This window comes from Meleagris gallopavo, chromosome 22 (assembly GCF_905368555.1).
Source record: "Meleagris gallopavo chromosome 22, MGAL_WU_HG_1.1, whole genome shotgun sequence".
Classification (NCBI taxonomy): domain Eukaryota; kingdom Metazoa; phylum Chordata; class Aves; order Galliformes; family Phasianidae; genus Meleagris; species Meleagris gallopavo.
In genome coordinates, this window is record NC_139425.1 from 10347910 (window position 1) to 10375385 (window position 27476).

At 51.8% G+C, this 27476-nt stretch overlaps 2 protein-coding genes across 4 annotated transcripts in view; one reads left to right on the top strand and one right to left on the bottom strand.

Annotated features, from left to right (window-relative positions):
- The first annotated feature begins 299 nt into the window (after nt 1-299).
- On the top strand, nt 300-15798 carry ASXL1 (ASXL transcriptional regulator 1). Of its 2 annotated transcripts, XM_085241270.1 has the most exons (12): nt 303-616; nt 3532-3614; nt 5870-5978; nt 7007-7127; nt 7203-7300; nt 7592-7685; nt 7960-8112; nt 8538-8701; nt 8805-8901; nt 9376-9481; nt 9891-10506; nt 11231-15798. In XM_085241270.1, exons 1-12 carry the CDS (start codon nt 557-559, stop codon nt 14141-14143), a joined length of 4614 nt encoding a protein of 1537 aa, XP_085097396.1. In that variant the 5' UTR covers nt 303-556; the 3' UTR covers nt 14144-15798. The 2 variants fall into 2 exon arrangements, with proteins under 2 accessions (XP_085097395.1, XP_085097396.1); XM_085241269.1 differs by having other exon boundaries at nt 300-616; nt 7007-7300.
- Nucleotides 15799-20313: 4515 nt separating this feature from the next.
- NOL4L (nucleolar protein 4 like) overlaps nt 20314-27476 on the bottom strand; it is a 47635-nt gene continuing 40472 nt past the window's right edge. For both annotated transcript variants that reach the window (XM_085241282.1, XM_085241283.1), the window contains exons 6-11: nt 23291-23562; nt 22895-23080; nt 22627-22818; nt 22397-22519; nt 22082-22283; nt 20314-20963 (exon numbers count right to left, since the gene is read on the bottom strand). In XM_085241282.1, coding sequence (XP_085097408.1) covers nt 20764-20963; nt 22082-22283; nt 22397-22519; nt 22627-22818; nt 22895-23080; nt 23291-23562 — 1175 coding nt within the window. In that variant the 3' untranslated portion in view covers nt 20314-20763. The remainder of the gene's footprint in view (nt 20964-22081; nt 22284-22396; nt 22520-22626; nt 22819-22894; nt 23081-23290; nt 23563-27476) is intronic.

Consider the following 27476-nt stretch of genomic DNA (forward strand, 5'->3'; position numbering starts at 1 on the left):
CGCAACGCGCCACTTTTCATCCTTCGTTTCTCAGTCGCCCCCGGGCCGCTTCAATTCGCGTCCTACCGAAGCCGTCCGTACCGCTCCACGCCGCGGGCGGCCCCGGCGGAGCGCCGCCCCACAATGCCCCGCGGCGCGCAGCGCCCTCTGGGAGCTGTAGTCCTCCTGGGGGGGCGGGGCCGCGCTGTCTCGACGCAGCCGCCTACGGCTCCCGGCGGCCCCCGCGCTTTGTTTTCCTTCAAACGGCGCCCGGCCCCTCCGCTCGCGGCTCGCCGTGTCCCACCGCGGCCGCCGTCGCCGAGCCCCGCCCCTTTCGCCCCGCTCCGAGCCCTTTGACCCCGTTGTTATGTCGGGCCCGAGCCGCCGCCGCCGCCGTCTCCTCCCGTAGCGCCCGGAGCCGCCCCCGCCGCGCGCCCCGCTCCGCCCCGCCCCGCGCGCTCCGCCGCCCGCGCGCGCCCGCCCCGCCCCCGCCGCCGCCGCCCGCCCCGCTCCCGCCGCCGCCCGCGCGCGCCTCTAACGGTCCGCGCCCGCCCGCCGCCGCCAGCGCGGGAGGAGGATGAGGGAGATGAAGCAGCGCAGGAAGAAGGAGCGCACGTGGGCCGAGGCCGCCCGCCTGGTGAGGGCCCGAACGGCGCGCGGGGCTTCGGCAGGCCGCGGGGGGGCGGAGGGGCCCGTCCCGGGCCGTGTGTGTGTGTGCGCGCGCGCGTGTGTGTATGTATGTATGCATGTATGTATGTATGCGTGTGTGTGTGTGTGTATGTATGTATGTGTATGAGGGGTTTCTCGGCGCAGGGCCCAGCCCTTCTCCCCGCGCCGTGCAGCCATGGCGGAGCTCCGGGCCGGGCCTCATCGCCCCGGCCGTAACGGGATGCGGCCGCGCGCCCGGCCCCGCGTTGTGCTCGGGAGCGCGCGCGGAACGATGAGCTGCTCGGAGACGGAATGGAAAGGAAAAGGAAAAGGAAAGGAAAACAAGCTTTGTGTCCTGCTGGCTGAGCGCCGGGCTGCGAGCTGACGGTGTGTGAGGTTTATAGGGCTGCAGGTTTATAGGGCTGCAGGCCGTCCTGTTTGGATTCGTGCTGCTCAGAGATGGTGGGTGCAAGGCTCGGAGCCAAGGACTGGGCAGGAAAGGAGCACCCAGCCCTGCTGCTCTTGGGCTCTGTACTGAGGTAGCCACGGTGCTCCTCCTGCATGAGGTTCGTTTGGGTGGCTGAGCCCAAGGGAAGCCCCGCTGTGAGGACATCTCTTGTCCAGCAACTCGTGGGTGTGAAAAATGATCGTATTTCTGGCCGTCACGACTTTGGCTTGACAAACCAGAAAAGGGCAGAAGTTGGGTGCTGTGGAGCTGCGCTGTGTCTCTACGGGGTTCCAGTTCTGTGGGGCTGTGTGCAGGCATTGAGCCCGGGCTGCAGGCAGCACAGGGCTGTATGGCACCAAATCCCCCTCATCCTGAAGTCCTGAGCTCCATTGGGTGAAAACCTCAGTGTGTGGGGCTGCCCCAAGCACCGCACTCAGTGGGTGGCTGAGCAGCTGTTTCCTGATGTGCATCTTTGCCCCTGTGAAGCAGTGAAGATCCCCTCCCAGACATGGTTTCTCTCACCTGCCCTCTGGGCCAGCACTTCAGGCACTGGAATGGAGATGTCAGGCCCTGAGCAGCATCACAGAGCAACTGAAGGACCAGAAATAGAACCATCTCCTGCTAGATTATCCACTTAGAGAGACCTGCAGTTACATAGCTGCACTCCTAGCTTGCAGGACTGATTGTAAATCCACTAAAAATAGATCTTTATTTAACGCTAGGCTTACAAATGCTCCCTGTCAAAATGCTTTTAATTGTCCTTTCTGACGTGCTCTGCTGGATTTCATATTCCTCTTGATGGTTCTGAGAATCACAGGTAAAAGTGCTTTTTAGTGTTGCTGCTCCTACAGAGCTGATGTTATGCATATCCCTTAGAATAAACCCTTAGAGATGAGTTGGGCACCTGGAACTGTGGCACTGTTTGATGGGCACTGTCAGAGCCGGGTGCCCACACCACTCCTGATTCAGCCTCCATCGGTGGGCATGTAGGAACCTCAGCTCTGTGTTACAAATGGTGGAGGAAGGCGTTTCCTTGGGGCAGGGAATAGCTGGTGTTGGTGGAGATCCTGTTGGAATCCCCACCAATGAGGCAGGTAGGGGTGGTGCTGCTGGCTGGAGGTGTGCGAGCTCCCCATTGGTGGTATATAGTTGTCGAGTGGAAGTTGTTCCCAAGAGTGCAGATTCTTTTATTTTTATGTAAATGCTCATTTGTGTTCAGTTTTAGGCTGTGCTGTGTCTGACACTTGAGATAGACTTTGTCAGCTGTGAAGGATTCCCTTGTTTTCCCAGACAGGAATGTTCCCTTGTCAGTGTCTGTCCCATTGGGGTGATGCAGAGCATTGGGGTGTGAGGAGGGTGCAGAGATGATGACCTACAGAGGCTCTGTGATCAGTGGAGGGAGGCGTGCTGGAGCTGCACTGACAAGGAATTAAAATTGTTTACGCTTAGAATTTGGCTTATTGCTTTCTTTGATCTTTTCTTTAAACTGTGTTTTCTTTCCATGTTATCTCAGGGTATGTGGTTCTTTCCCAGTAGCTTACTGACACCTGTTCTTGTCATCTTCAAACACCTGAAGATTTCACATAGGCTGGCTATGGTTTAAATAATTCCTTTATCAGAAAACACGGTTGAAGTGCAGAACTGAAGAGCATGGGGTTGGGTTTCCCTCTGACCGAGGGGTGGGATGGAAATGCAAGCAGACCACATCAGCAGAGATGTCAGTCCTCTTTGAACCCTCGAGGTTCTTCCAGTACTGTGGAGCAGTAATTTCCACAGGCTTTAAAAATATATATATCTATCAGCCTGTCTAATTTTTCTTGTGTAAGTTGCAGTTCTGTTCTTCATATGATATATGGAAGGACGAGCTGTTATCTATTTTATTGCCTTCTTAGTGTCTGACTTTACTCATTTTCCTTCAAAGGCATGCAGCTTACTTTTTTTTTTTTTTAGCACCTACCCATAATTTTTTTCTATGTCCTTAATCATTGTTGTCTTTTCCTGAACTCTGTCCTTCTCAACACTTACCCACAGCACTCCCCTTGATAAGATGAACTGAATACAGTAAGCCAAGGAAGGAATTACACAGTTGCCCAGTAATATTTTTATTGCCAGAAAAATGCTGGATTCCTTACTGGGAGATAGGAAGGCATATGGCTGGGAGAACATTTTACATCATTAAAGGTCCCTAACTACTCTGCTATACAGTTTTGAAGGCTGTTTGGTAGCAGATTGGTATTGCATGCTGGATTCTGATGAAGCTCCCCCTGGCTTTCATGTTGTGGAGTCAAGGCTTTTGTCATGCTTACTATGAAGTACCTGAAATTTTTAGCACCTGTCTTCTGTAGATAAATAAAGCTCTGAAAGGTGTATTTTGGGCTCTGAACCCTGGCGTGTTGAGCAGTTCTGTGAAGGTAGATGCAAGCCTGTGATGACACTTGGTATTTCTGTCTCTTCAGGTGCTGGAAAACTACTCGGATGCTCCCATGACCCCGAAGCAGATTCTGCAGGTCATAGAGGCTGAAGGACTGAAGGAAATGAGGTTAGTATTGATGATCACATGTAAAACCCAGCATGTGCGTGGTGCAGGCTGCATAGAAGGCCTGAGCTGTTCCGTGTGACTCTGCCTCATCCTCAGCCTGCTTCCCTGCTTCCTTTTTTCCCTTTCCAGCATGGTAATTTCAGTTGACAATACAGTTATTTATAATACTTTTTTTTTTTTTTCTTGGATTTTTTTGTAACCTACAGAATTCCCTTCATCCATCTGCTGTGAAACAAATGCCCATTGCAGATCAGACTCCTGCACTGATTTACTTGCTGCCTGCGTATTTCTCTCATAAGTAGCCCCTGGTGCTTTCTACTATTAGGCTCTGGTTTGGTAATAGTTTCAGTTCTGTCTCCTCTGATTCTTCATTTCTAGAGCAGACATTACATTTTAGGAGACTCAGAAGGATCTCACTGTATTCTATAGTACTTGGCTGGCACTTCTAGTACTTCTGAGCACTGTGAAAGCACTGCTTACACTGTTGTGGCTCTTGACATTGTACAGATAAGGCCTCTTCAGTTGCTGCTTCACTGGGGCTGCTGAAGGCTCACCCCGTGGCTGGGCTCTTCACCACACACATCTCCAGTGCTTTGGTATTGCAGCTCTCAGAAGAATTCGGCCAGTGAGAGCTGCCGTATGTCTTCATTTTAATTGATACTCCGTGCCTTTCTGGATCAGTCCTCCACCTTACTCAGGTAGCTGAAGATCTCTGTGCTGCTCCAGGCTGCATCAGTAACGTCCTCAAGCAGCAGTTGCTTTGGGCTTCTCCCAGTTGTGCCAAGTGACCTCTCGCATTAGGGAGCTGCAAACCAAACCTTGCATTGTGCAGAGCCCCGCAAGCTGCATCACTCATCTGGCAGTCACTGGATTTCCTTTGGGATGTCTGCTTTTCCTTCCTGTTGTTAACTCTCTGCTGTAAGAAAAGCCTGTTTTCTTCCCAGCATAATTGTTCACAGGACACAGGCAGCAATCCTGTCTAGCTAAATATGCAGCAGGTTTTCCTGCGACTTGAATAGAAGGCCTTCCTGAAAATGCATTTCCTGAAGGAAACGGCTTAGCGACTCGGGAGGGGGTTTTCCTTTTGAATCAATATTGAGGCAGTGCTGTCCTGGTCTGGGGGTGATCTTAACCAGTTAGAAGGGCCTGGTTCTTAGCAGCCCTATGGACCCTGTGCTAAGCTGGGATGTCAGCACCCAGCAGCAGAGCCAAAATCTTCCTCCTGGAAAAGTTCTAGCTATTTGTTTTTCCCTCCTTCTGGGAAAAAAGTCTGTGGTTTTTCTGTTGTTTTGTTTTTTGGTGTTTTTTTGCCATTTCAAGAAAATGTGCTCTGTGGCTGGCTGGCTTACTTGAAACGTTCTGTTAAGTACTGAAGGGAAAGCACTGTCTGACAGGCCAGAAGGCTGGGAATTTTTTTTCATGGTATCTAAAAATGATTGAGAGTGATTTTGTCTGCTGCTGAGGCTTGTGAATAAACGCCCAAAACCCAAATGCACGGAGAGTGGAAATAGAAATGGTTCTGAGCTCAGTTTTCAATATGAGAATGATTTTCTTTGATTTCTTTTTGTCTCCGTCCAGTTTTCAGTTTCACTTTTAATAACAGTGAAATCAGGACTGCTTTAATGTCTCTTCCAGGTAGCTTTCTGCACGCCCCTGTGTGACTTACTGGAAAAGATGAGGTTACATGGCACGGAAGTTCCATTGCTGTGAGCGTAGGATGGCTGCTTTGGTCACAAATGGCAAAACTGGGGCACTGCGTAGGGCTTGCCAAATGGGTTCATCAGACCTTCTGCATCTAACTCTGCCAGTGCAGAGTTATATCAGGAAAGACATTCCAGAAATACGTATGCGTACCATTTTTGCTGTCTCTGCTCTTGTTTTGCTGCTGCTGACTAAATCTGGTTTTTAGTAGAATCAATCCAAGCCTGAAAATTACAAGCGGAGTAACGGAGGAAATGTGTAATGAAAGAAGTAACTAAAAACGACCAAGAGTAGCTTCAAAATTAGCCTAACATTTCCTGTTTTCTGCAGATTGCTTTACTGTGATGTGCTGAGGCAAATGTACAGGTCAGAATGGGAAACAGTAATACGATTCTGACTGAAGTGCCTGTCCCATAAAGTTAATGAGTCTCATCGTTGTTCCCCTCCGTCAGCAACTGATGCTGATTTAAACAGATCTTTCATTTTGGGCTGTTTTCTCGATAAGGCTGTTTCTGGAAATGATGCAGTCCCTTTTGTGACCTCCTGTTTTTCAGTGGTACCTCTCCCCTGGCCTGCCTCAACGCCATGCTCCATTCCAATTCCAGGGGAGGCGATGGGCTCTTCTACAAACTGCCTGGACGTATCAGCCTGTTCACACTGAAGGTAAATATTGAGGTTGTGCTCTGGGTTGAAGGCTGAGCTGCGAGTTCTGCTTGTTATGCGTAGCTGAGTGTTAAACTGTCACTGAGCATCATATGAGCTGAGTGTGCTGCGTGTGAGATCATCATGTGAAAGTGTGTCTGGAATTCATTATTTCATCGTAGCTTTTGTACCTTTCTGCTATATTCATCCACATGTGGTACGTTCCTTTCAACCCTGCCTGTTATTTCATGAATTGCACAAGCAAGATAAATCCTTGTTCCAGTTTTCTGTTTTCAACTCAGGTGTTGATTACCAAAATAGTCCTGTTTCACTCACTCAAGAGCCACAAAGGAACATGGCCAACCAGTAAATTGTGTTGGTCTGAGAGCTTATAGCTACAAGTAAAATCTTGATAGCAAAATGTATTTTCATTCAGAGTTCTCTCTGAAATGTTTTATTTTAGTCTTTTGTCCCAGTAATCTTCAGTGTTGAAAATGCCTCAGGCTTTTTGTTGGCATTCTTTTGTACTGTTGGATACCCTGATAAATATCAGCTTTCTAGACCACTAATATCTTGGCTGTTCCATTTGCAACTCTTTTACTGCCATCAGAAAATGTTGTTAAATTGTCACACTTTGGAAAAAAACAGAAGGAATTGAAATGGTTTTGGTTACACAGTTAGTAAATGCATCTCCCAGGCTTGCTGTCTTAGTAGCTGGCTTCTTGAGTGATGCCTGCTCTTTAACTAGTAAGAATGAGATATTGAGATATTTCTCTTCCTTAGAAACTGCGTGCTTGATTCACAAGAATGATATAAAGTTACTAATATGTACTTTAGATATATCTGATGGAAACGTCTTCAAAGTGTGCTAATGGCTTACATGACTTCTGCTCCAGTAGGAGCCTAAGGATCTTTCTGCATCAAAGGGATTAAAACAGGGAAGAAATTAAAATAAAACCTGTATCTGTGAAACCAACAGCTCCCGTTGGTTTAAACAGTAGGGACTGGGAGGAGGATTGCAGCCACCTGAGTTTTGTTTGTCTATTTAGAAGGATGCCCTGCAGTGGTCTCGGAACCTGTCTGTGCCAGAAGGGGATGAACTGGAGGATACAGCAGATGCAGAAAGCTGCGAGTCCAATGAAACAAGCACTGTGAGTGGTGATAATGATGGTAAGTGTCTAATAACATTCATCTTAAGCTGCAAGTATCTACTTCTGTTTCTGACCGAGGGCACGTCTGTTTCAGTGTCTCTTGATGAAACCTCCTCTAATGCCTCCTGTTCCACCGAATCTCAGAGCAAGGGACCCTCTACTGCCAGGGAGAGCAATAGAACAGCCTCACAGGTAGGAGAAAGGACAGCTTTCCGTGCTGTGTGACAGGGACCAGGTGTGCACAGATGCCTCAGGGGGAGTGGGGGGGCTGTCTCCTTAGGTGAGGAGTTTCTAGGAATCGTACAGGGTTGAAGTTTTGAGTGCTCTGCTATTTGTAAATGTAGTTAGTGACTGACACTTGAACATTTACCTAGAAGCTAGGTGGTTCTTTTAACTGGGAAATGCATTGCTTGGAAGATTATTTTGCCTTCCCATCCTGTCACTGTGCCTTTGTTTTGTTTTTGTTTTCTTTCTGGACCACAGACAACCAAACAAAAGAGGAAGACAGGTGTGATGTTGCCACGTGTTGTCTTAACGCCACTGAAAGTAAATGGGGCACACATGGAGTCTGCATCTGGTGAGCATTGCTTTTGTCTTGATGATTCTTGTAAATATGTGGATAGCTTTTAATCAGTGGTCCCTAACGGGAAGTTTGCCTGAGGACTTCTTTAACATTTGCTGAGAATACATGTGACTGATCTGTGCTAAACCACTTACCATTTATCTCAACCAGACAATAACCCGTAAGAATTGAACCGTTGTTATTAGCAGACAGTTCTTATGGCCTAAAGCTACTCTGCAAGTTGGTTTTCTGTTCTTTGCATATTTCTGTAACATTCTATTGCTTTTAGGCTTCACAGGAAGGCATGCTGATGGGGAGAGTAGCAGCACATCCAGCAGCAGCAGCAGCTCTTTGGCTCTGTGCAGTGCCACCTTGCGCAGCCGAACAGAAATAAACAGGGATCCTCCACAGCTGCTGAGAGGTATCCGAAAGCCCACAGCTGGTAAGTGCTTCTATTACAGTCAGGAGAAAATTGGCCATAAAAACAAGCGGTGTTGACATCTCTATATTTCTGAGTAAAGAAAACCATTCCTTTAGAAGGCATATGATGATCTTAAGGCTCTTGGTCTGGATCTTCCTCTCCAAACTTAGTGAACCAGTTGTTTAAGAGTTTCCTGCTGTGGAAAACAGTACTGAGAACTGTGTCTGTATGTGACAGCAGTGTGACTCGTGTCAAAATTCCAGTTGCATGCTTAGTATTAATTGGCATGGTTGAGAAAGCCATTCTTCATACTTGAATGCTACAGTCTTTACTCCTTTTGCTGCAGTAGTTTACATTGTGGTCTGTTCTGGTGTCTTCTTTGCACATAATGCTGATGCATTTTTATACAATAATGTTTATCTTATTTGCCTGCCCCTAAACTACAGGGCAAATGAAACGAAACAGGGGTGAGGATATTGACTTTGAAACACCTGGTTCCATTCTCGTCAACACAAACCTGCGGGCTCTGATAAACTCCAGAACCTTTAATGCACTCCCATCACACTTCCAGCAGCAGCTTCTTTACCTCCTTCCAGAAGTTGATAGACAGGTACGAAGGTGCAGCACGTGGTTGTTTTCTGTTCACCCTATTGGCTCTTTCTGGCAGGACAGCTGAAGCACTGTTTTCTTTGTCCTGTTTTTTGTCCCCTAAGGTTGGGGCTGATGGGCTGATGCGTCTCAGTGGCAGCGCTCTGAATAATGAATTTTTCACCCATGCTGCTCAGAGCTGGAGGGAACGCCTGGCTGATGGTGAGTTGCTTTGCTTTCTCAGGTGGTTGCAGAAAAGGTACTCGTTTTATGGGCTTTCTTCTTTTGCAGTTAGTGAATGGGAATGTAGTCTGACTTGGCAGTGGATGGGGCTGTCTTGCCCCCCAGCTCATTTTTATTTTCCTTTAAAATCATAGATTTCATTTTTCTCTAGTTGCCATGGGATATTCAGAACAAAATAGTGGAGGTGTAAAGTAGTGCCTGATTTATCTTTTCTTGAATAGTGACCTCAACTGGTAAAATACGATGTTTAGTTTCCAGATTTACTTCAGGCTTTGTGACTATTGCATTCAAATAGTTGCAGGTGGCATGTGGATCCATAGTAGAGTAGAAAGCAGAGCAATAAGAAAAACATCCATCCTTATATATAACTTCTGTACTGTACTGTTAAAAGAGATTGTTTTTACAAAATCAGTTTTGCTTGGAACTGAATTTCAGAATCTTCAATCCCTGTAGGTGAATTCACACATGAAATGCAAGTTCGAATTCGGCAGGAGATGGAGAAGGAGAAGAGAGTGGAGCAGTGGAAGGAGAAGTTCTTTGAGGACTACTATGGACAAAAGTAAGGAATTTTGCCTCGTCTGTCCTTTTTATGGATGCTTATGCAGGTGGCAGTGTGTGGTTCTGCTTGTAGATACATGAGAAGATGGTTCCTTAGGGGGAATTGGTTTGGTCAGAGCAGAATTTTATAGCCCATCTGTTTTGTCCTCAAGACAAGTTAATATTATTTGTTTTCCATCACATAACTTTATGTTTTTCCTATTTCCCTTACTCCCTGTGACAGTAATGTGGGATAGCAGATACAGAGATTATCTCATTGCAGGCTGACTTAATGAGGTTTTGATGAGTCTCTGCTTTGTAATCTGTATGTTACTATGTATAGTGGTGACGGTACCGCTATGAATAATAGATGAAATGCTTAAATTGGGGGGAGCTTTAGATTTTAACTAGTTTCTGCGTTTGCCTTATAGGTTGGGCTTGACCCAGGAAGAATCCCAGGAGCAGAATTTGGTGCAAGAAGACGCCGAGAACAGGACAGCTCTGTCTGTTAAAGGAGAAACAAGGCTGCCACGTGGTCCTTCCACACGGCAGAGGGATGGGCACTTCAAGAAGCGCTCCCGGGCCGACCTGCGGTGCAGAGCCAGGAGGAGCCTGTACAAATTGCGTGATTCTGAGCAAAAAGAGGCTCCCAAAGAGACTGCTTCTGTGGGACCGGATTCCTCTCTTCATAAAGACACAAAGTCTGAGATGGACCTGAAGAAAGATGACCTGACAAGTGCTTCTGCTGCAGTACTGAAGCCAGAGAATTCAGAATTGCAACTCTCTCCAGAGACTTCCAAACTGCACAGTAAATCAGAAGATCTGTCATTGGCAACTGCAAACAGAATTCCCTGTTTGTCCCAGGAGAGCTCTGCTCGGGAATCAAAGGACCAGAAGAGGAAATGCTTTGAGGAGGCTGCCTCTGCCTCCTTCCCCGAAAAGAAGCCCCGGCTTGAAGATCGTCAGTCCTTTCGTAACACAATTGAAAGTGTTCACTCAGAAAAGCCACAACCTACTAAAGAGGAGCCAAAAGTCCCACCCATCCGGGTAGGAAAGAGAATTATAGCTGCTTGGTATCTCAGGGCTCTCACGCTTAGTAGCATCAAAACATTATTAAAATGTCAAGTGCTGTCATGTTAGCAGAAGTGGAAGGGTTTCATTGGCAGAGCTGGCTGAGTACCTCTGATTGCCCCAGTTTACTATCTTGTTTAGAAGGGCAAAGAATGGAAAATCATTCCAAGGTCTTTGTGCAAGAGCTCAGCATAACCTTGACTTACTGTGTTAATTTTAATTTCTGTGGATGCAGAAATCATTTTTCCTGAAACCAGCTGACTCGTTGCGAAAGAGACCTTCAAATCATATTCTTTATCCTGTGTCATTTCCCCGTTCCTTTCTTTTGGGGGCAGAAAAGTGTTCCTTCAGACTTACGCTGTTTCAACTGGAGGCATCCATCTTGCTAGCTTCAGAGCAGTCGCCCTGATGTAAAGGAGACCATTTTGATTTATGAAGGTCTGAAGGCAAAGCACCTATTTCATGTTTGTCTGCTGGCTCTGGCAAAGCAGCGTTAATAGCGAGTGAGCTTTACATCCCGCATGACAGAGCACATAAGCAGAGGTTACGGGAGCCATGCCACTGCTCTGCCAAAATTTGTGTTTAAGTTGGAATTTTAACTCCTTAACGAAATATTGCGATAAGAAGACGTGAAGAAAATGCATTTTGCTGTCTGAAAATGGTTGAGCGTTACAACTGAGTGTTTCTCTTTTTCTTTCAGATTCAACTTTCACGTATTAAACCACCCTGGGTGGTTAAAGGTCAGCCAGCTTACCAGATATGCCCCAGGATCATCCCCAACACGGAGCCCTCCGCCCGGGGCAGGAGCGGGGCCAGAACTCTCGCAGACATTAAGGCCCGTGCTCTGCAGGCCCGAGCCCAGCGAGAAGCTGCTGCAGCCGCCATTGGTGGTGGGGGCGGCCCCGGCGGAGGGAGAAACGCTGAGGGGGGTGGAGGAGAACGCAGCAGCCATCGCAGACGCAGGAGATCAAAGAGAACTCGTCGAAAGCGCTCATCAGATCTACAGCGAACACAACTACTGTCGTCTCTCCGTCTGAATGGAGAGAAGGCCAGCTCTGAGGCGGCCGCACAGGCAGCCAGCACAAATTCCTTTGCCTCCTCGAAACAAGACTCCTTTTCTTCGAAGACTGAGGGAAGTGGTGTTCTGGAATGCGCTGCAGGCGCTGGCTCAGGGGAAGCTCAGTCCGGCGATGGCTCACCTGGAGGGCAGTGCTGTGATGCTCTGACTGCGTCAGCACTGGACAGCACGGCTTTGGAGAGGCCAGAGGAGAGCCCCGAGCAGCTCTTCTGCGATGCGAGGACTGAATCCTCGTCATGTGCTGCGTCACAGGAGGGGCAGAGCACAGAGGTGACACACGTGGTTCCTCCCGCAGTTGGTCTGTCGTGTCCTCAAGCGCACGGAGCTGAGATTGATCCTGCAGGAGGCAGGATTGTGTCAGAACTCAGAGATGTTGGTATTCCCACTGTACAGTTGGATTATCCTTCTGATGTAAAGGAAAATTCCACCAGTCATCCTGCTCTTCTGCCAGAGTTGCCATCGGGTGGTAAAGAATGCCATGAGCCGAAAGTGATATCGAGATTTAGATTTAATGGCTCTGAAACAACATTAGTGGAACAATGCATGAAAAATTATAGCGGTGACTCCAAAATACTGACTGCTGGCGCACAGGAAGGAGTGCCCGCACTGTGTAACTTCACACATCTGCAGGCAGGGAGAGAGAATGATGGCAAACTGAGCAATGAGGAACAGAATGCAGAATCTCTGTTGAAATCCTCTTTATGTGATGGCTTTGTTTCTCAGAATAGGATAGATACCTCCGAAAAACTGAGGGAGAGATGCCCCGGAACAGAATCAGAAGACGAGTGCCAGCCGTTGAGAGAGACTGGAGAGTTCAAGGCAGATGATGAAGTACAGAGCACACACAGTGAATCAACAGATACTGCTTCGGATTTTGAAGCTGACGTGGTTGATGAGAATGTGGAGATGGAGATGTGTTACAGAAACCTCAGCTGTAGGGAGGTAGCTAGGAAGGGCTCCTTCTGTCAGAGCAGCACTGAGGAATGTGATAAAATTAGTTCAAAATCATCTCTGGAAGCAGGTGATCCGCCCTGCGTTGTGGACTTTTCTTCAGTGGCCACAGTGAGCACTGCACCTCCACCTCAGAGGTGGGGACTGCATGCACCATTGCCCCCAAAGCCTGAGAGGCCATCGGGTTCTGCTCAGTCCATATCCTCTGATGCCAGCAGCCCTTTGGTGAAGCAGCTGCTTAAGGGGAACCATCTGCTGGAAGAGGTTCTCCCGGTACCTCACGCCAACATCAAGGTGGAAGGTGCACAGCCGCCTCTAGACAAGCAGTCAGAAAGCCTCCCCATGCCAATGGAGAGAGGTAGCAATTGCTGTTTTGGTAAAGAATCTTGCCCAGATGTGCAGATAAAGACGAGTGCCCTAACCGGGAGTGATGACTTCCCCCCAATGAGATCTTCTGTAGATCCCCAGGAGAAGACATGTGGGTCAGGAGCAGCATTGCCTAGAGTGGAGGGTATGGAGAATCAGCCCGTTCCAGAAAAACATTCCAAAATTGGCTTCACCTTAAGCTGCCAAGACCAACTGGCAAATGTGGCAAGTGCCTCTCAGAAGCCTGAAGACATGAGCCCTCGGGAAAGAACATTTTCTTCCTGTGGCTTTGAAGAGCAAAAAGAATTGTCTAAGGTCCATCGGGTGCCACAGCATAACCCATTAACAAATGTCATCACAAATCAAAGTCCTGAGAAGCCGAACCTGACTCCAGAACCTCCGTTTTTATCTCCAAGTGTAGATTCTCTCGGCCCAAATCAGATGGGGAATACATCTGTCAATCAAAATTATGTTGGAGTTCAAGGCAAAAAGCTCTTTGGTTCTGGTTTTCCTTGCAACCCCGGTGTTAGGCTACATCACTCAAGGGCTTCAGATCAGATTTCAGCCATGGGAGCCTTGGCCCCGACCAAACAGATTTCTCTGACCAAAAGCTGTGCGTCTGCAGAAGGAATGCCGACTGCAAGGGAAGAGTGGACTTCAAAGCAGCGTGTGAACACCCTGGGAGGAATAAAAAATGAGAACGTGTTGGCATGTGGCAGCCCAACCAAGAGTAGCGGGGAGAGCCAGAAGGATGCAGCACCAAACCCTGCAGAGCTGAGGGAGCATTCGCAGAGTATTCCTCTGGTGATGGACTTGCCGTTCCTGAAGCTTTCAAGGGAAGCAGGAAAAAGACACAGTCACCCTTTGGAGCCTTCTTCCATACCCTCTCAGTTCAATATCAAACAAGCGTTTTATGGGAAGCTTTCTAAGCTGCAGCTAAATTCCACCAGCTTTAATTATTCATCCAGCGCTCCAGCTTTTCCCAGAAGCCTTGCTGGAAGCATGATGCAGCTAACCCACAAAGCGAACTTTGCTGCAAACCGTAACACGTCCCTTTCCGTGCAGATGTTTGCCGATAGCAGCAGCGTTGAAGAAATATCCTTCAAGTGTTCGTGCAGCCTTAAAGCCATGATAATGTGTAAAGGCTGCGGGGCGTTTTGTCACGATGACTGTATAGGACCCTCTAAGCTTTGTGTATTGTGCCTTGTGGTGAGATAATAAATTATGGCCATGGGACAGGTTGTATATTCAGTGTGCGTATTTTGATAACGACTGATCCTAAACCTGTACACAGAATACTATTCTGTTTATAGTAGAAATGTTATTATACTTCGTTTCGGTGAGGAAAGTTGACTCGCCTTCCCACTGAAATCTACAGTGCAAAACCCTTCCTTGCTCACGATGACACTCCGATTTCTGTGGGCTGTGTCCCACTGGAGCCAATCCTTCTGCTTTGTGCTATCATGGACGTGCTGGCTGTGCCCTGGGATGCGTGCTGAAGCTGGCACCTGGCTGGGAGGCAGTTTGCTGTGGCATCCGTGGACCCTCCGGAGAGGAGACCTCTACATCCAAAGGAACTGGAACAGGGCGTGTTCTATTTCAGGGCTGCGCTAGGTTAGCCCCTACAGTCTTCCACTCTCCCCTTCTGCCATCTCCGCGGTTGGTGGTGTGCTGAGCACAGCAGTGCAGGCAGGACGCAGATGCCTCTGCGTGGTCTCCGGTGCCGCGGTTGGACGTGGTGAGCAGTGAAGCGCTCTGCAGTTGGAGCCGCGAGAAGAAAAACAGGCAGCACGTGCCAAGGGAATGGCTCCCGCCCTGCAGGATGTGCGTGGCTTTGGGTTGCCCAGCTGAACTCTGGCACCAGCTGAGGGCTGAGGCTGCTGCAGCCTCCTCGTAGCACACATCCGTGCAGGAAGGCTCTGAGAAGCTCGGTGCGTGGCCAGCAGCCATCTGCATTGCAGCCTGCAGTGAGGACCTTACCGTGACAGCATCTGACCACTTGCAAGTGTCTCGCTGTGCATCTATGTGACGATCATCTTAACATTTAAAGCAGTGTTTTTTCATTATTTTTTTTATATATATTTTCATTCTTGGATGTATAAAGTGAATTATTTGGCTCCTGTAAGTATCCTCTATGCATCTGTTTGATCATGTATTTATATGTTGTACACAGTACTGGCCAACTCTGTAAATGGATGTAATGTACATAGTACATAAAGGGTTCTTTTTTCCTTGGATTTTTCGGGCTCTCCAGCAGTATTGCATTAAAGTGGTGTTAGTTGTTAATCTGCATCTGTAGTCAGAGCCGCTGTGTTCTGTCTTGCCCAAGGTGAGGCTCTGCCCGCCGTGCCCAGGGCTCTGTGCTCACTCCTGGACCTTTTGCAGCTGCTGCTGTTGCTGTGTCTCCCAGTGGTGCACGAAGGTGGATCTCCTCACACCTCTGTTGGCTGACAGCAGAACAGCTCCTCTTCCTCCGGAGCCACTCCGGAACGTGAATTGCTTCAGTGGGAGCAGAACTCAGACGTTCCTTAAGAAGACAGTAGAAGGAATAGGATTTTTTTATTACTTTTTTTCTGCTTGTACCTTTTCTAGCTCTCTCCTACCTCCCTTGACTGTGCACTTTTTTTTTTCTTTTTTCTTTTTTTCTTTTTCTAATGGAAATGCAACCCTGAGGGCTGCCCCAGGTTTGGCCTCTGCAGTGGTCATCCTTCACACAGCTGCAGGGAGAGGGCGACCGCCTGGGCTCGGAGCAGAGGAGCGCGAACCAAAGAGAGCAGCGCGGTGGGCTCTGCTGCTCGGGGCCCTGCGGTGTGCGCTGAGCCGCCTGGTGTTACGTCCCTTGTGTTGGAACAATAAACACTCTCTAAAAGCTGCGTTTGTGGTTGCAATGCTCTTTTCCTGAAATCGCCCTCCGTGCTCTCTGTGGCAACGTTGCTTTTTCTTTCCTCTTTTTTTTGAAGTGGGAGCATTCTGAGCATTGGCTCAGATGATTGAAAGGGGGGCTGCTTTGTTGTCTCAGCTTCATCGCATCGTTTTCTTTGTACGCTTGCAGATAACCAAAGGCAGTGCACCCACCCCAGGGAAGTGATGCTGCCAAGCTCGGAGCGGTGCAGGCTCTGCTGAGCCCCACTGGGGCCATCCCTGAGCAGAGCTGCTCCATGCCTGACTCTGAAACATTTGCAAAAGCTTAACAGTGCCATCAGTTACACCGTGTTGCATTTTAATTCACTACCGATAAATTTATAGCTATATTCTCTTTTTTTTTCTTTTTTCTTTTTTTTTTCCAGGCAGGAAAAACTTTGGAAAGGAATAATGCAAATGGTGATGTTCTGTGTCTCAGTCCTGGCCTCAGTGCATGGATGTGCCGTGTGGTGGTGAGCTCATGTGTTGGGGTTGGGGCTGCAAGGAGGGAACCACATGGCTGCGCAGTGCCTGCAGTGCTGTGCCCCGCTCTGGGTGCTGCCACGCCATTAATGCTGAACTGATGCTCTCCTGCCTGGTAGGGGTATGCAAACACCACTCCGGGTCTTTGCAATAACCAAGCAGGGTTGTTGCTTAGGTGAGCTCTGATGCTGTTAAATAATTGAAGTCTGGGCTGTGTTATGGGAACACTGGGCCAGGCTGCGTGTGTGTGCTGTGAAACCTCAGCTCTGTGTGTGTGTTAATTGCAATCACTGCGTGAGGTCCTCCTGCTGCAGCCAGGGACAGTGCAGGTCTGGAGGTTCTACCGGTCTAGTGCTTGGAGACAGGTGTTTTGTGGGTGCAAAGGTTTACTGCACTCAGTGAATAAAGCTGATAATGAAAAATCAGTGTTTTCCAGGAGGAGAGGGAGAGCTTTCCCCAAACTTTGATGAAAACTTCATAGTTTAAAAAAAAAAAAAAAAAAAAAAAACAGATATCACAAAATGAATTTTGCCAGCAGAGAAGTTAAGGTCTGTGCTGTTCCCCATGTGTGTGTGCCAGTGCTGCTCTGTTCCCAATGGGCAGCACAACCTCCATCACAGCTCTCTGCAGTGGATTTGGTCCTTTTCTCTCTTTTCCAAAGACCCCAATTTGAGGCTGTTTGGGGCTGAACCCCCTGGGGTGAGAGCGGAGCAGAGAGCCCTTCTGTTATACAGTGTTTATTGAGCAAATTCAGTCTTATATATGATATACAGATTCCAAAGAAAAAAAAAAAAAAGGATTCCACATACGTATGAAATCAGTGCATTTAGCAGTAATACCATGGAGATAACAGCTCGATTAACAGCTCATTGGTCTTCGTTAAGTGAGGGGAACAGGGAGTGGGCCTGTGCTAATCATTCCACAAACAGAACAGAATTAAGTTGCATCACATATATAATAGACACACGTTCTAAGAATTAAAATATTAAGCCACATTTACTGGAAAAATCCACAGTATATAACACAAATAACTCTTATCGAGCTCGTTGAGGAGGAAGTGCTCATCTGCTTAAGAGCCACATTAAGTTGCATAGGTGCCTATCTGCAAAAATATCATTTTGAAACGAACCCATTGATTAAGCAATAAAGTGTCACCTTAAGAGCTGGATTAAGTGCCGAATGCGTTCTCACTGCCCCTCTGAAGGCGCTGCCATCCCCCAGCCCTGGGCAGCGCTGCCATCCCACCCCATCCCACATCCTGGGCGCTGAGCTCCAGCTCTGCCCGCGGGTGTTCTCCCGTTCTGGATGTGATGGCTCTCCTCGCGTTTTGGGGGGCAGCTTCACCCCCGTGCCGGGAGGGAATGGCGAAGCGTCAGCGCTGCCCTTCTGCCCGCTTGGAGCTCTGCTCAGCTGCAGCTTCACATCAATTCCCATTTCAAATCACAGCCAATCTTTGCGTTGGCCACTGGAAAAACCTCCAGCAGCTGGTGGGGGTGTTTGGGGCCATCCCCAGGGCAGGGAGGTGTGGGTGAGGTGTGACTGTGGCTTGGTCAAGCAGACGAGCGGGCGCGGGGCGGTTCCTCCCCAACAGCGGTCGCGCGGAACACACAGGGGCCGGGAGTTCTGTACATGTAAACAGTACACTTTCACTGAGTCCAAAATTAGGAGCAAAAATACAAAGGTTCACATTGGTCTTAGGTAGATACAGGCGAAAAAACTGAGCTGGACAGCTCCGAAACAACCGAACGAAAGTTCCTAAAGCACCACTAAATTATATAAAAATCAGACCATGGACGGATTGTAGTTGGTATTCCGGTGAAGTACTATGCTACCTTGTAAAAAGTCTTACAAAAAATTACAAATCAAAAGTATATTAACCCTCTGAGTTCAAAGCAGCATTTGACGTGGACTGGTACTGATCCGACCGCGGGTCGGGAGGTCTGAGTGCCACCAACCCGGAGTGCTCCCATGGAGAGACCCCGCATGGGAACGGCCCCTCCGGGCAGCTGGGAGTGACCCAAAAGGGAGAGACGACAGAGATCTCTTTACTCGATCGGCGATGAGTTTGTGTTAAATAAACACAGCATGCGGCCCAGCGCCAGCACGGGGCAGTGGGACCTGCACAGAGCTTGTGCCAAAGGGACTAAAGCTGTGGCTCATGGGAAAAAAGAAATAACAAAAAAAAAGAAAAACACCGTAAATCCCTGACAGAAATCTGTGGTCAATCCCGTTTGTTTCATCACTTGTCTCAGATGCGGCTGTCAGCGGGGCTGTGCGTCTGTACCGTGCAGCCCTGAGTTACGAGCATCCTTAGGGTGGGGTGGGCTGCTCAGTGTCCTTCCTATGCAACCATGGGGCCTCCGCTGCCTTCTGCAGCAGCTTAGAAAAGAGCTACGAAACTTCAATCCACGCTAAGACAAAGTCAAGGGCGGTCTGCACAAGACAGCTACAACTCTGCGTAAATAAAACCCAAAGGAATGGCTGTGGTGTGTTGGTGAGCCCCTGGGCACCCTCCTGCAGCACGGTGGGACGCTGCGGCTGCGTGCTCTGTGGCAGAGCAGGGACAGCAAGGCGTGAGCACGTCGGAAAGAGAGAATCCTGGGACAGCGATTGTCTCTGCCTCTCCTTCTTTAACAATAAGACTTTCACAAATGGCTGTGGGTTACATATTTCGTAAAAGGTTTTGTTACTTCGTGGTATTCACACAAAAATAAATATTTACATAAATTCCAAGGATGGGAGGATGCGGACGGAGCGGGCTCGCGGTGCGCAGGGAGCGTGAGCCGGGGATGGGGATGGGTCCCACTCTGCCCCGGAGCCACCCCGATGGCACAGAGATGTGTGGGCTCCATCTGCACTGAGGGACCGAGTCCCCTTCCTCCGAATGTTACCGAAAGTGTCAGGGTTGGGGAGCAGAGCAGTCAATGCAAGGGTTCGTCCCTTCTGTGCTGGGCCAGGCAAGCCTGTCCTCACGTTGGTGGCTTTTCCTGCACTGAAACTAAGGGCTGGGGGTTGTTTTTCTTCCAGTGTTTGGGTGTTCGGTTGGTTCAGAAGGCTGCACTGTGTGCTGCCCGGCTCTGCCGGTGGGGAACCAGCCTTTGCCACAACCTGTGGTGCTGGGGGCTCCTGCAGCATGGGCACGGGCAGCAGCCTTCATCCTCAGGCTGAAAGTGGCCAAAAAAGGGCAAAATGAAACAGCCGGCTCCAAAGAGAGCGCCTATCTCTGCTTAATGCACACGAGATGTGGTTCTGTACTATCGGATGGGTCTGGTGTGACAATTCCTGCCCTGGAGGAGGGCCACGCCAGCACTGGGGAGGAGTGGCACCGCGGCACCGAGCGCGTCCCTGGTTTAGCAGCACTGGTTGTAGGTATTGCACTGAGCAAACGAAGTGCATCGTTGGGGAGGGGGCGGAGCGGTGACCGGACTGCATCAATTCCACACTTTGGGAATTGTGGGCTTGTTCCAGGACTGGGGGCAGGGAAGAGGGGGGGAGGACGGGGTGGGGGCTGCTGCCGAATGCACTGCACACGTGATGTAACGGTGCTGTGCTGCTGCCCCAGGGCTGCTTCACTGAGCCGTTGGGCAGCAGTGGGCACTGCGCTGCTGCTCCGCGCTCCTGGGCACCATCCACATCCACTGCGCTGACAGTCACAGAGCCGGGGGGGGGTCCTGGAAAAAGCCCACAATGGAGTGTGAGGTAGAATGCGGATGGTGAACGCAAAACAGTGTTTCTCGGGTGTTTCCTTCCTTCTTATCTGCAATGACTTAGCAAGTGCGAGACATCCTTTTAGCATGAGGTCTGCTGGGCGTTCGAGTCTCTGCAGGACGTGGAGCCCCACTGCTGCTGCGGATGGGGCCGGGTGGTGGCAAACGCACGCCCTGCGGGATGGGGGCTGCCCAGAGAAACAGGCAGAGCTGCCTGGGAATTAGTAGTGTTGTGATATGGAATGTGTTATCTCACAGGAACAAATTCCTTCTGATCAGACAGACACAAAACTGGCAATCTGTACAAACTCAAAAGAATCCATTTTCAGAAAAATAAATTACTAAGGGGAGAAGAGGGTCCATTTCTCAATAAATATGTGATTCGGCTCACCTAAGACTTGGAAATTATCTGGGGACGGGATTCTAACATTTGAGTCCATCAAGGTCATCCTAAATACATCTGCAGCCCCAAACCTCCCCAGGCTCCCTTCTGCCCTCGAGGTCCCGCATCCTTCCAAGCCGCACGTTTGGCTTCTGGTACGGGTCAGGAACGTGGCCTCGTGCCTGAAGTCCCAGGTGCTCGGAGTGTAAAAGAAAACAGCTCTGTTGGGTTCCACCTTCTACAACTACGCGGAGCTGCCGCTTCACGGGAGGACGGTGGCGGTCCTGAGCGGGACACCGCTGGGAGCCAATTGCTAGCAGGTGTAAATTGTCTTCCTGACAGAGGAGCGCCGCTGCTACGAGGAGTCAGTTCTGCTGTAAAATGAGGTTTTCCAGTTCATCCGCAGAGCGGAGCAGAAACGCCGCGGACTCCCGGTAGCCGGCGATGAGCTGCCGCACGGCGCTGATCTCTGTGGGGCTGAGCTGGGCAGCCTGCATCCCCCTGCTGGTGCTGTTGGACTGGGCCGTGCTGGAGGCCCCCCCCTTCATGCTGAGGTCAGTCGGACCTGAGAGGGAAAGGAGAGCCCGTCGGTGAGACGCAGTTCTGCAAAACTTCGGGTCTGCACCATGGGTGGGAGCTGCCACTGTGCTCAGACCTACGCGGGGCTGGGTGAGTGCGTGGGAGAAGGAAGGAAAATTGGGAAGCAGAAGTTTAAAGATCCATTAGAAAGAAGCAAACAGGCTGATGTCTGCTGCAAGCAGGGCCTGTTTGCTCACACCAGGGTTCTCCCTGCTGCTGTTTGCTGTCTCATGTCATGGGAACTGCACTCGGTGCCCACGCCTGGGAAGAGAAGGGCGGTGGGGCCAGGGCTGGGCTCAGGGGGACCAGGAACTGCAGCCACAAGGATTAGGTCTCAGCAGCTGGAGGCCAGGGTGGGATCTTTATTCAGGGTTAAGAAGCATTAGGAAGGGATGATAAGAGTTAATCCCAGACAGGCATCTCTCAGGACTCCGGAAATCACATCCCTTCAAATCCGCGCTCCATCAGGGAGGGCAGGAGCAGAAAGCTGGGATGGGCAAAGGCAGCGGGCCGGGAAGGAGTGGCCACTGGGGCTCACAGTGAGCAGAGCCAAGGGGCTGCTTCGCCCCATTCTGTTCCCCTCCAGCAGCAGCCGGCACCGCACTGCCTCCCTGTGTGCTCCGCTCCAGCCCACACTGCTCCATGCTGCTCACTTGCTCGCGGCCTCACATGCCTCCTACAGCTCCCTCCTGCAGCATCCATCCTGTCTGCCTGAGCTGCAGCCAGAGCTGTGCCCACAGACTGCACTGTCCCCATCCCTGTCCCCAAGAACAGGCGATGAAGGCTGGGGAAGGGACGGCTCACACCAGCAATGAGATCAGGGTGGCGATAGGCACCGCTCTGTTAATCATTAATGAATGGCTGGTACAGATTCCCTTTTTTTCTAAGTGACACTCCTTTCCTCCACCATTGCCATCTAGACTGTCCTTTCAAGTTCAGTTCAACAATTAACTGCTTGCTAATGATGCAAGCTGGCTGGTGGGGCAGAGACCTCCGTTGGTGGCACAGGGGCATTTCAGAGAGGCTCTACAGGAGTGGGGCTCCCTTAGGCCCAGCCCCTGCCTCACCCTATTGCCAGGGCTGGGTACTGCCAGGGCTGCTCACCGTTACTGTGGTTCCCGGTCTGGAGCGGTGCAGGTGGCTGCAGGCTGCCTCCCAGGGACCCATAGCCACGGTAGCTGTAGTTGAGGCTTCCATTGATGTAGACGGGGTCTTGAGAGTAGGACGAAGCTGGCAGTGAATAGGAGGAGTGGGTGATGGCTGTGGAGTCTCTGGAGTGCTGCTTGTCCAGGGCGATCGGTTCGTCCTACACAAGAAGCACAGAGGTTGGCTGCAGACTCTGATGGCCTCCAGCAGCAAAAGACCATCTCCCCCCTGCTCACAGTGCTATCCCACACTCTACAGCCTCAGGCACGGTACCTGCGAGGTCTGGTAGATCTCCAGCCGCATCCTCTTGGCTGCTTTCCGCGTCTCGCTCTCGCAGGCAGCAGCCAGGATGTTCTCAGCCATGGCCGAGGTGAGGTGCGGCGGCGTGGGCCTCGTCTGCAGGGACAAAAAGGGAGAGCCGAGCTCAGGCCCCAGTGCTGTGGCATGGCATAGCACAACAGGGCACGGCACAGCCATGCTCACAGCACGGCACAGCCACTCACCATCTCCATGCCGTTCTTTTTCATGCGGCGGCAGGACTTGAGGTACGTGCGGATGCGTTTGCGAGCTCGCTCCTGGAACTCGGGGAACTGTCGGCTGCAGGACTCGATGATGGCCTGGATCTTCTCTTTGGGCTGCTTGGAGATGGGAACCATCCGATCCAGGTTCTCGTCCACGAAAAGGCGCACAAACATCTGCAGGGGAGACAAGAGGTGGGAACACCAAACCCACGAGGAGGGCAAACTCATCGCCCCGTGGCGCCGTCCTTACATTGAAGGCCTTTAGCCGCTCCGGGTCCATCCCTTCCGAGTCATTTATCTTATCGTTGTCCTCGTGGTCGTCATGGTCATCATCATCCTCGTCAGCCGTGGGGGCTCTGCCAACTGTCAGGTCCTCAGGGCAGCCACTGACCTCGGTCTTAACGGAGTCGTAGCTGCCAGAGCTGTATGGTGGGGACTGCAGGGGGGCAGGGTTTTAGCAGACAGCCTCAACCTTCCCCCAGTTGCAGCTCAAACCTTTCCGTTTGGCTCGCTGACACCATCCCCATTCCTGAAGTCCCATTCTCCCGCCACAGCCCAGGCAGAGGGACTCATGGCCATGCCAGCCCCAGCATCACGCACACCCCAGTGCCTTCTCTCCCCGTGTGCCGTGCCACCAGCCCCCTACCTCTGCTGTGGTCTTCACCGCGTACTTCACCCTGCTGCGCAGCCCGTCGGTGCTGCAGCTGTCCGACTGGTAGGAAGGGGTGACATGGGCAGGTGTGAGCTTGTCGCAAAGGTTGATGGGCTGGTCGTCGGTGGAGGCAGTGAAGTCCATGGGGGCTGCGGTGCCATTCCCATTCATTTCGGGGAAGGCGCTGTCGCCCTGTGTGCTGCTGGAGGTGGAGGGGTTCAGGGTGGAGGAGCCATTCCCGCTGCAGCTCTCTGACGAGGAGTCATCTGCAAAGAGGGATGTGTGGTCACCTCCAAAGTCACTCTTCACCGACCTCGTGGAAAGAAGCCCATGGCCCGGGTGCAAAGGCTGCAGGGTCCGGCTTGGGGCCATCACAGGCAGCAGCCCGAGGGCCAGGCACTGCTGTTGTGACCGTTGGGCCATGTTTCCAGAGCTCCACTGCCATGCTCTGAGCTGCCGGACACCGCTGTGCCCCGCACCCATCCACAGCGTGTCCGTCCATCCATCCATCCCTCTGTCCCTCCATCTCCTCTGCAGATGACGATCTCACTGCCCACACCTCTGCCTGGGGCCTGCGGCACCTTGGCTTGAATAAGAACTTTGGAATTTGGTCCTTTTAGGTTTCTGTTTACATTGCAGGGAGGAGAAAGGAGCATTTCCTCTCCCTGCCTGAATCCCTTGTCTCCAATGGCTTTAACGAGGGCAGCACCTGGCACAGACAGAGTCTGGCCAGAACTGAGGTGACAAAGTACTGCTCACAGAGGCTCGAGGCTCCACTCGCTGGAGTGGAGCAGTGGGGCTGGGGACCTGCCTGGGGGCTCTGGTGAGGGCCTGCAGAACCCTCAGCTGCTCCGGGAAGAGGACAGGGACTTGCACAGACACCTGACCTGTCCCTCACTGCAGCCCCACTGACCTTGTCCGCCCTATGTGGATGTTCTCCTTTCCTGCCTACTTCACGTGTCCCTGAGCTATCCATATGGCAGCAGTGCCAACCATACTGCCCATCACAGTGCAGAAGGACACTGGGTCCCTTCAGGGCACTTTTGTCCCCTCCTCCTCCACTCTCTCCCTGCCCTCCCAAATGCCCTTTTCCCACTACTGCTGCTCTGAAGGCAAAACTCTCCTTGCTGCCACAGCCTCCCTGCACTGCCCCAGTGCCCAAGCAGACACATCACCACACCCTGGCAGTGCAGTACACCATTCCCATTCCCAGCACACAGCAGTGCTTTCTCTTTCTCCTTTCCATTCACACACCCAGGTCTCTGACTGTCCCCAGGCTCCTGTTTGTACTGCTCTGCCTGACTGCAGCAGAGCCCATCCCCATCCCTATCTTCATCCCCTTCCTCATCCCCATCCCCATCCCCATCTCCATTTCCATTCCCATCCCCATCTCCATTTCCATCCCCATCCCCATTCCCATACCACCAACCGCCCCACGCACACCGAGGAGCCCAGCCCCAGCACTACATCTTCAGCCCCCGCTCAGCCCCTTCCCCTGCCCTCCCCCTCACTGCAGTAAATCCTTTATTTCATTAGGTGCCTCCGCGAGAGGGAAAGGGCGAAGCACGTGGGGAGCTGCTTCCTGTGCAAGTGTGTGCTGCGAACAAAGAAGCTGCAGCCACTGACAAGCAGATGGCGGTCCCTGGTCCCTGGTCCCCGGCCCCTGGTCTGTGATCCCCAGGCCCTGCTCCCTGGCCCCCCAGAGCTGGGGTCGGGCTGTAGGGCGGCACCAACACCGTGCCACCAGCTCCAGGCACACGGGCGCCAGGTCCAAAGGTGCACAGGCGCGGGGTGCGGGACGGTGCCCAGCTGCTGCCACCCTCCTCCTCCTCCTTCCTCCGCCGGCATCTGCAGAGAACTTTAATGAGGGCTGCGGCGAACTTTCCTGTGACCCCTGCGGAGGCTGCAGCAGCGCAGGACTTTGTATCCCTTAAAATAAACAGATTGAGGACGCTCTGGCATCCGAGCAGCCCGCAGGAGCCGTGCCTGTCCTGATCCACCCCAGCACAGGAATGGGCGCTCCCTGTTCCGAGGCGGCTCCATTCCCCACGAGCCCCAGAACTGGAACACCCCCACAGAGCCTGCAGAGCTCCCTTCCGTCCTCCCCCCTGCACTGACCCACTTACTGCTCTGGGTGCAGGCAGGAGCCCTGGCTGCCAGCTGAGGCCAGCACTGGCTCTGCACCTGAGCACTCTCCATGCCCCTGTCCCCATGCCGGTCTCTGCCCCACGCACAGTTGCCTGCAGGGGCTGGAGGCATGGAGGATGTCTGAGGGCCCTGCCCTGCAGCCAGCAGCCCAGCCCACCCCGCTCAGCTCCCCAGCCTCTGTTCCATGCATGCCCTGCGCTGGCATGTGGGCTTGCAGCCAAACCCGCCAGCAAGGCTGGGGCTGGGCTCTGGGTGCAGGCTCCATGCTGATTCGGGGCAGGTGGAGTGGTACTACACTCAGTGGGGGCTCAGCCTCGTCCCTCCCCCTGCTCTGCTCTCACAGGGAGTCTCTGGCCTCATCCAGCGATGCCTCTGGGAGGATTAGGGAGCATTATTCCTCTGCATGGAGGCATGAGCTGCGTGCCATGCCCCGCCGCCAGCCCAGGCACGGCCACAGCAACAGCTCATGGCCAATCAGTGCCGCCCTGCAGCTATCAGAGCGACCTCCTGGCAGTCCTCAGGGGGCAGACAGCCCCAGCACTGTGCCTGGCACACAGCGGGGCCCCCGCCACAAGAATCCCACTGTGCCAAAGCACTGAGAGGTGGCACCGGGGACAGGAGTTTGCAGAGCTCTGAGAATCCGCAGCCTGACCTGAGCATCCCTGCTCTGCCCTCGGCATCCTCGAATCACCCGGGCAACCCTACGTTGTCCAGGTATCCCCTACTGCGCCAAGCAATCCCACATTGCCCCACGCACCCCTTACTGCCCTGGGCACCCTGCTCACCCCTGCAGCCTTCCCACGGCCCCCAGCTCTGCCGCAGCTCCTACAGTTCCTATGTACCAACTGCAAGAACACTGTAGTTTAAAACAAGGCTGAATGTAAGTAAACCCTCTGCTCCTGATCATTTCCTTATTTCTACACTTGTACGGGTTACGCTTTCCCAGAAGATCTGCATATAGAGTGGTGGATTAATCTGCCTTGTGGGCAGAGGAACGGCCGCAAATCCAGATTGCTGAGGACCCTGGATCAGAGCAGGAATGGCTTCAGCCAGCTTAAGAACGGGGATGCCCTCAGAGGCAGCACGGGGGCAGCTCCATGGGATCGGGACCGACTTGGGTTCCTTCTCAGCTGCCACAGCCTGGCCCCAACCCGTCCCCACACCCTGCAACAGGGACGTATGGCCACAACACCGCGGCCATGGCACCCCGAGCCACATCATGCAGAACTCCTGACATCTGGGAGGTCTTCTGCAAACCCCCAGCAAGCGCCCAAAGCACACAAATAAATAGCAGGGCACCGCGAGCAGCGGTAGAGCAGAGCCAGGCTGCGCAGCCATGAATATATTCATTATCAACCAGCACGAGCCTCGTGAGCTCCCTGCTCACGGCTGGAGTTTGGCTGAGCGAGGAGCCCCTCTAATGAGGATAATTGGAAGCCCCCCTGCTTCACCCCCACGCCCTAATTGAAGCAGATGGATCTGTAAAAACAATGTCACTTGGAGATGTTTTGATCTTTCGGTTGGGAAGCAAAATATTTCGTTCCCCTCCTGGACTCAGCAGAGCTGGGCTGAAGGCCGAGGGCAGCCCAGGAGTGGGGTGTGTGGCACGGGGCAGCACCACGAGAGCAGGGGATGGGGACACAGCCTGGAGTCTATTGTGGCCTCCGTCCCTCCCCGGCTGCGCCAATCCCGGGGAAGCGAGAAGCAAAATGGCTTCTTGGGTAGCGGTGATGGGGGAGGAGGGATCAGTCACTTATTAAATGAATTAATCAGGGCTCAGCGTTTTCATTTTGAAGAGGCTGCTGGATTATCCTTGATTTCTGTGACACTGGATTTGCAGAGATCAGGAGGGGAAGGGGAGATTTCCAACACCTGCTCCCCGGGAGATTTTATGGCAGGGAAGTGGTCGGGTTTAACATCTATGTCAGCGAGGGCCACCACGCCGCTGTCCAAAGGCAGAATTAAAGATGAATGGGGCAAATTGTTCCTCCTCCTGTCACATCTCCAGAGCCAGGACAAAACCTCTTTTGAC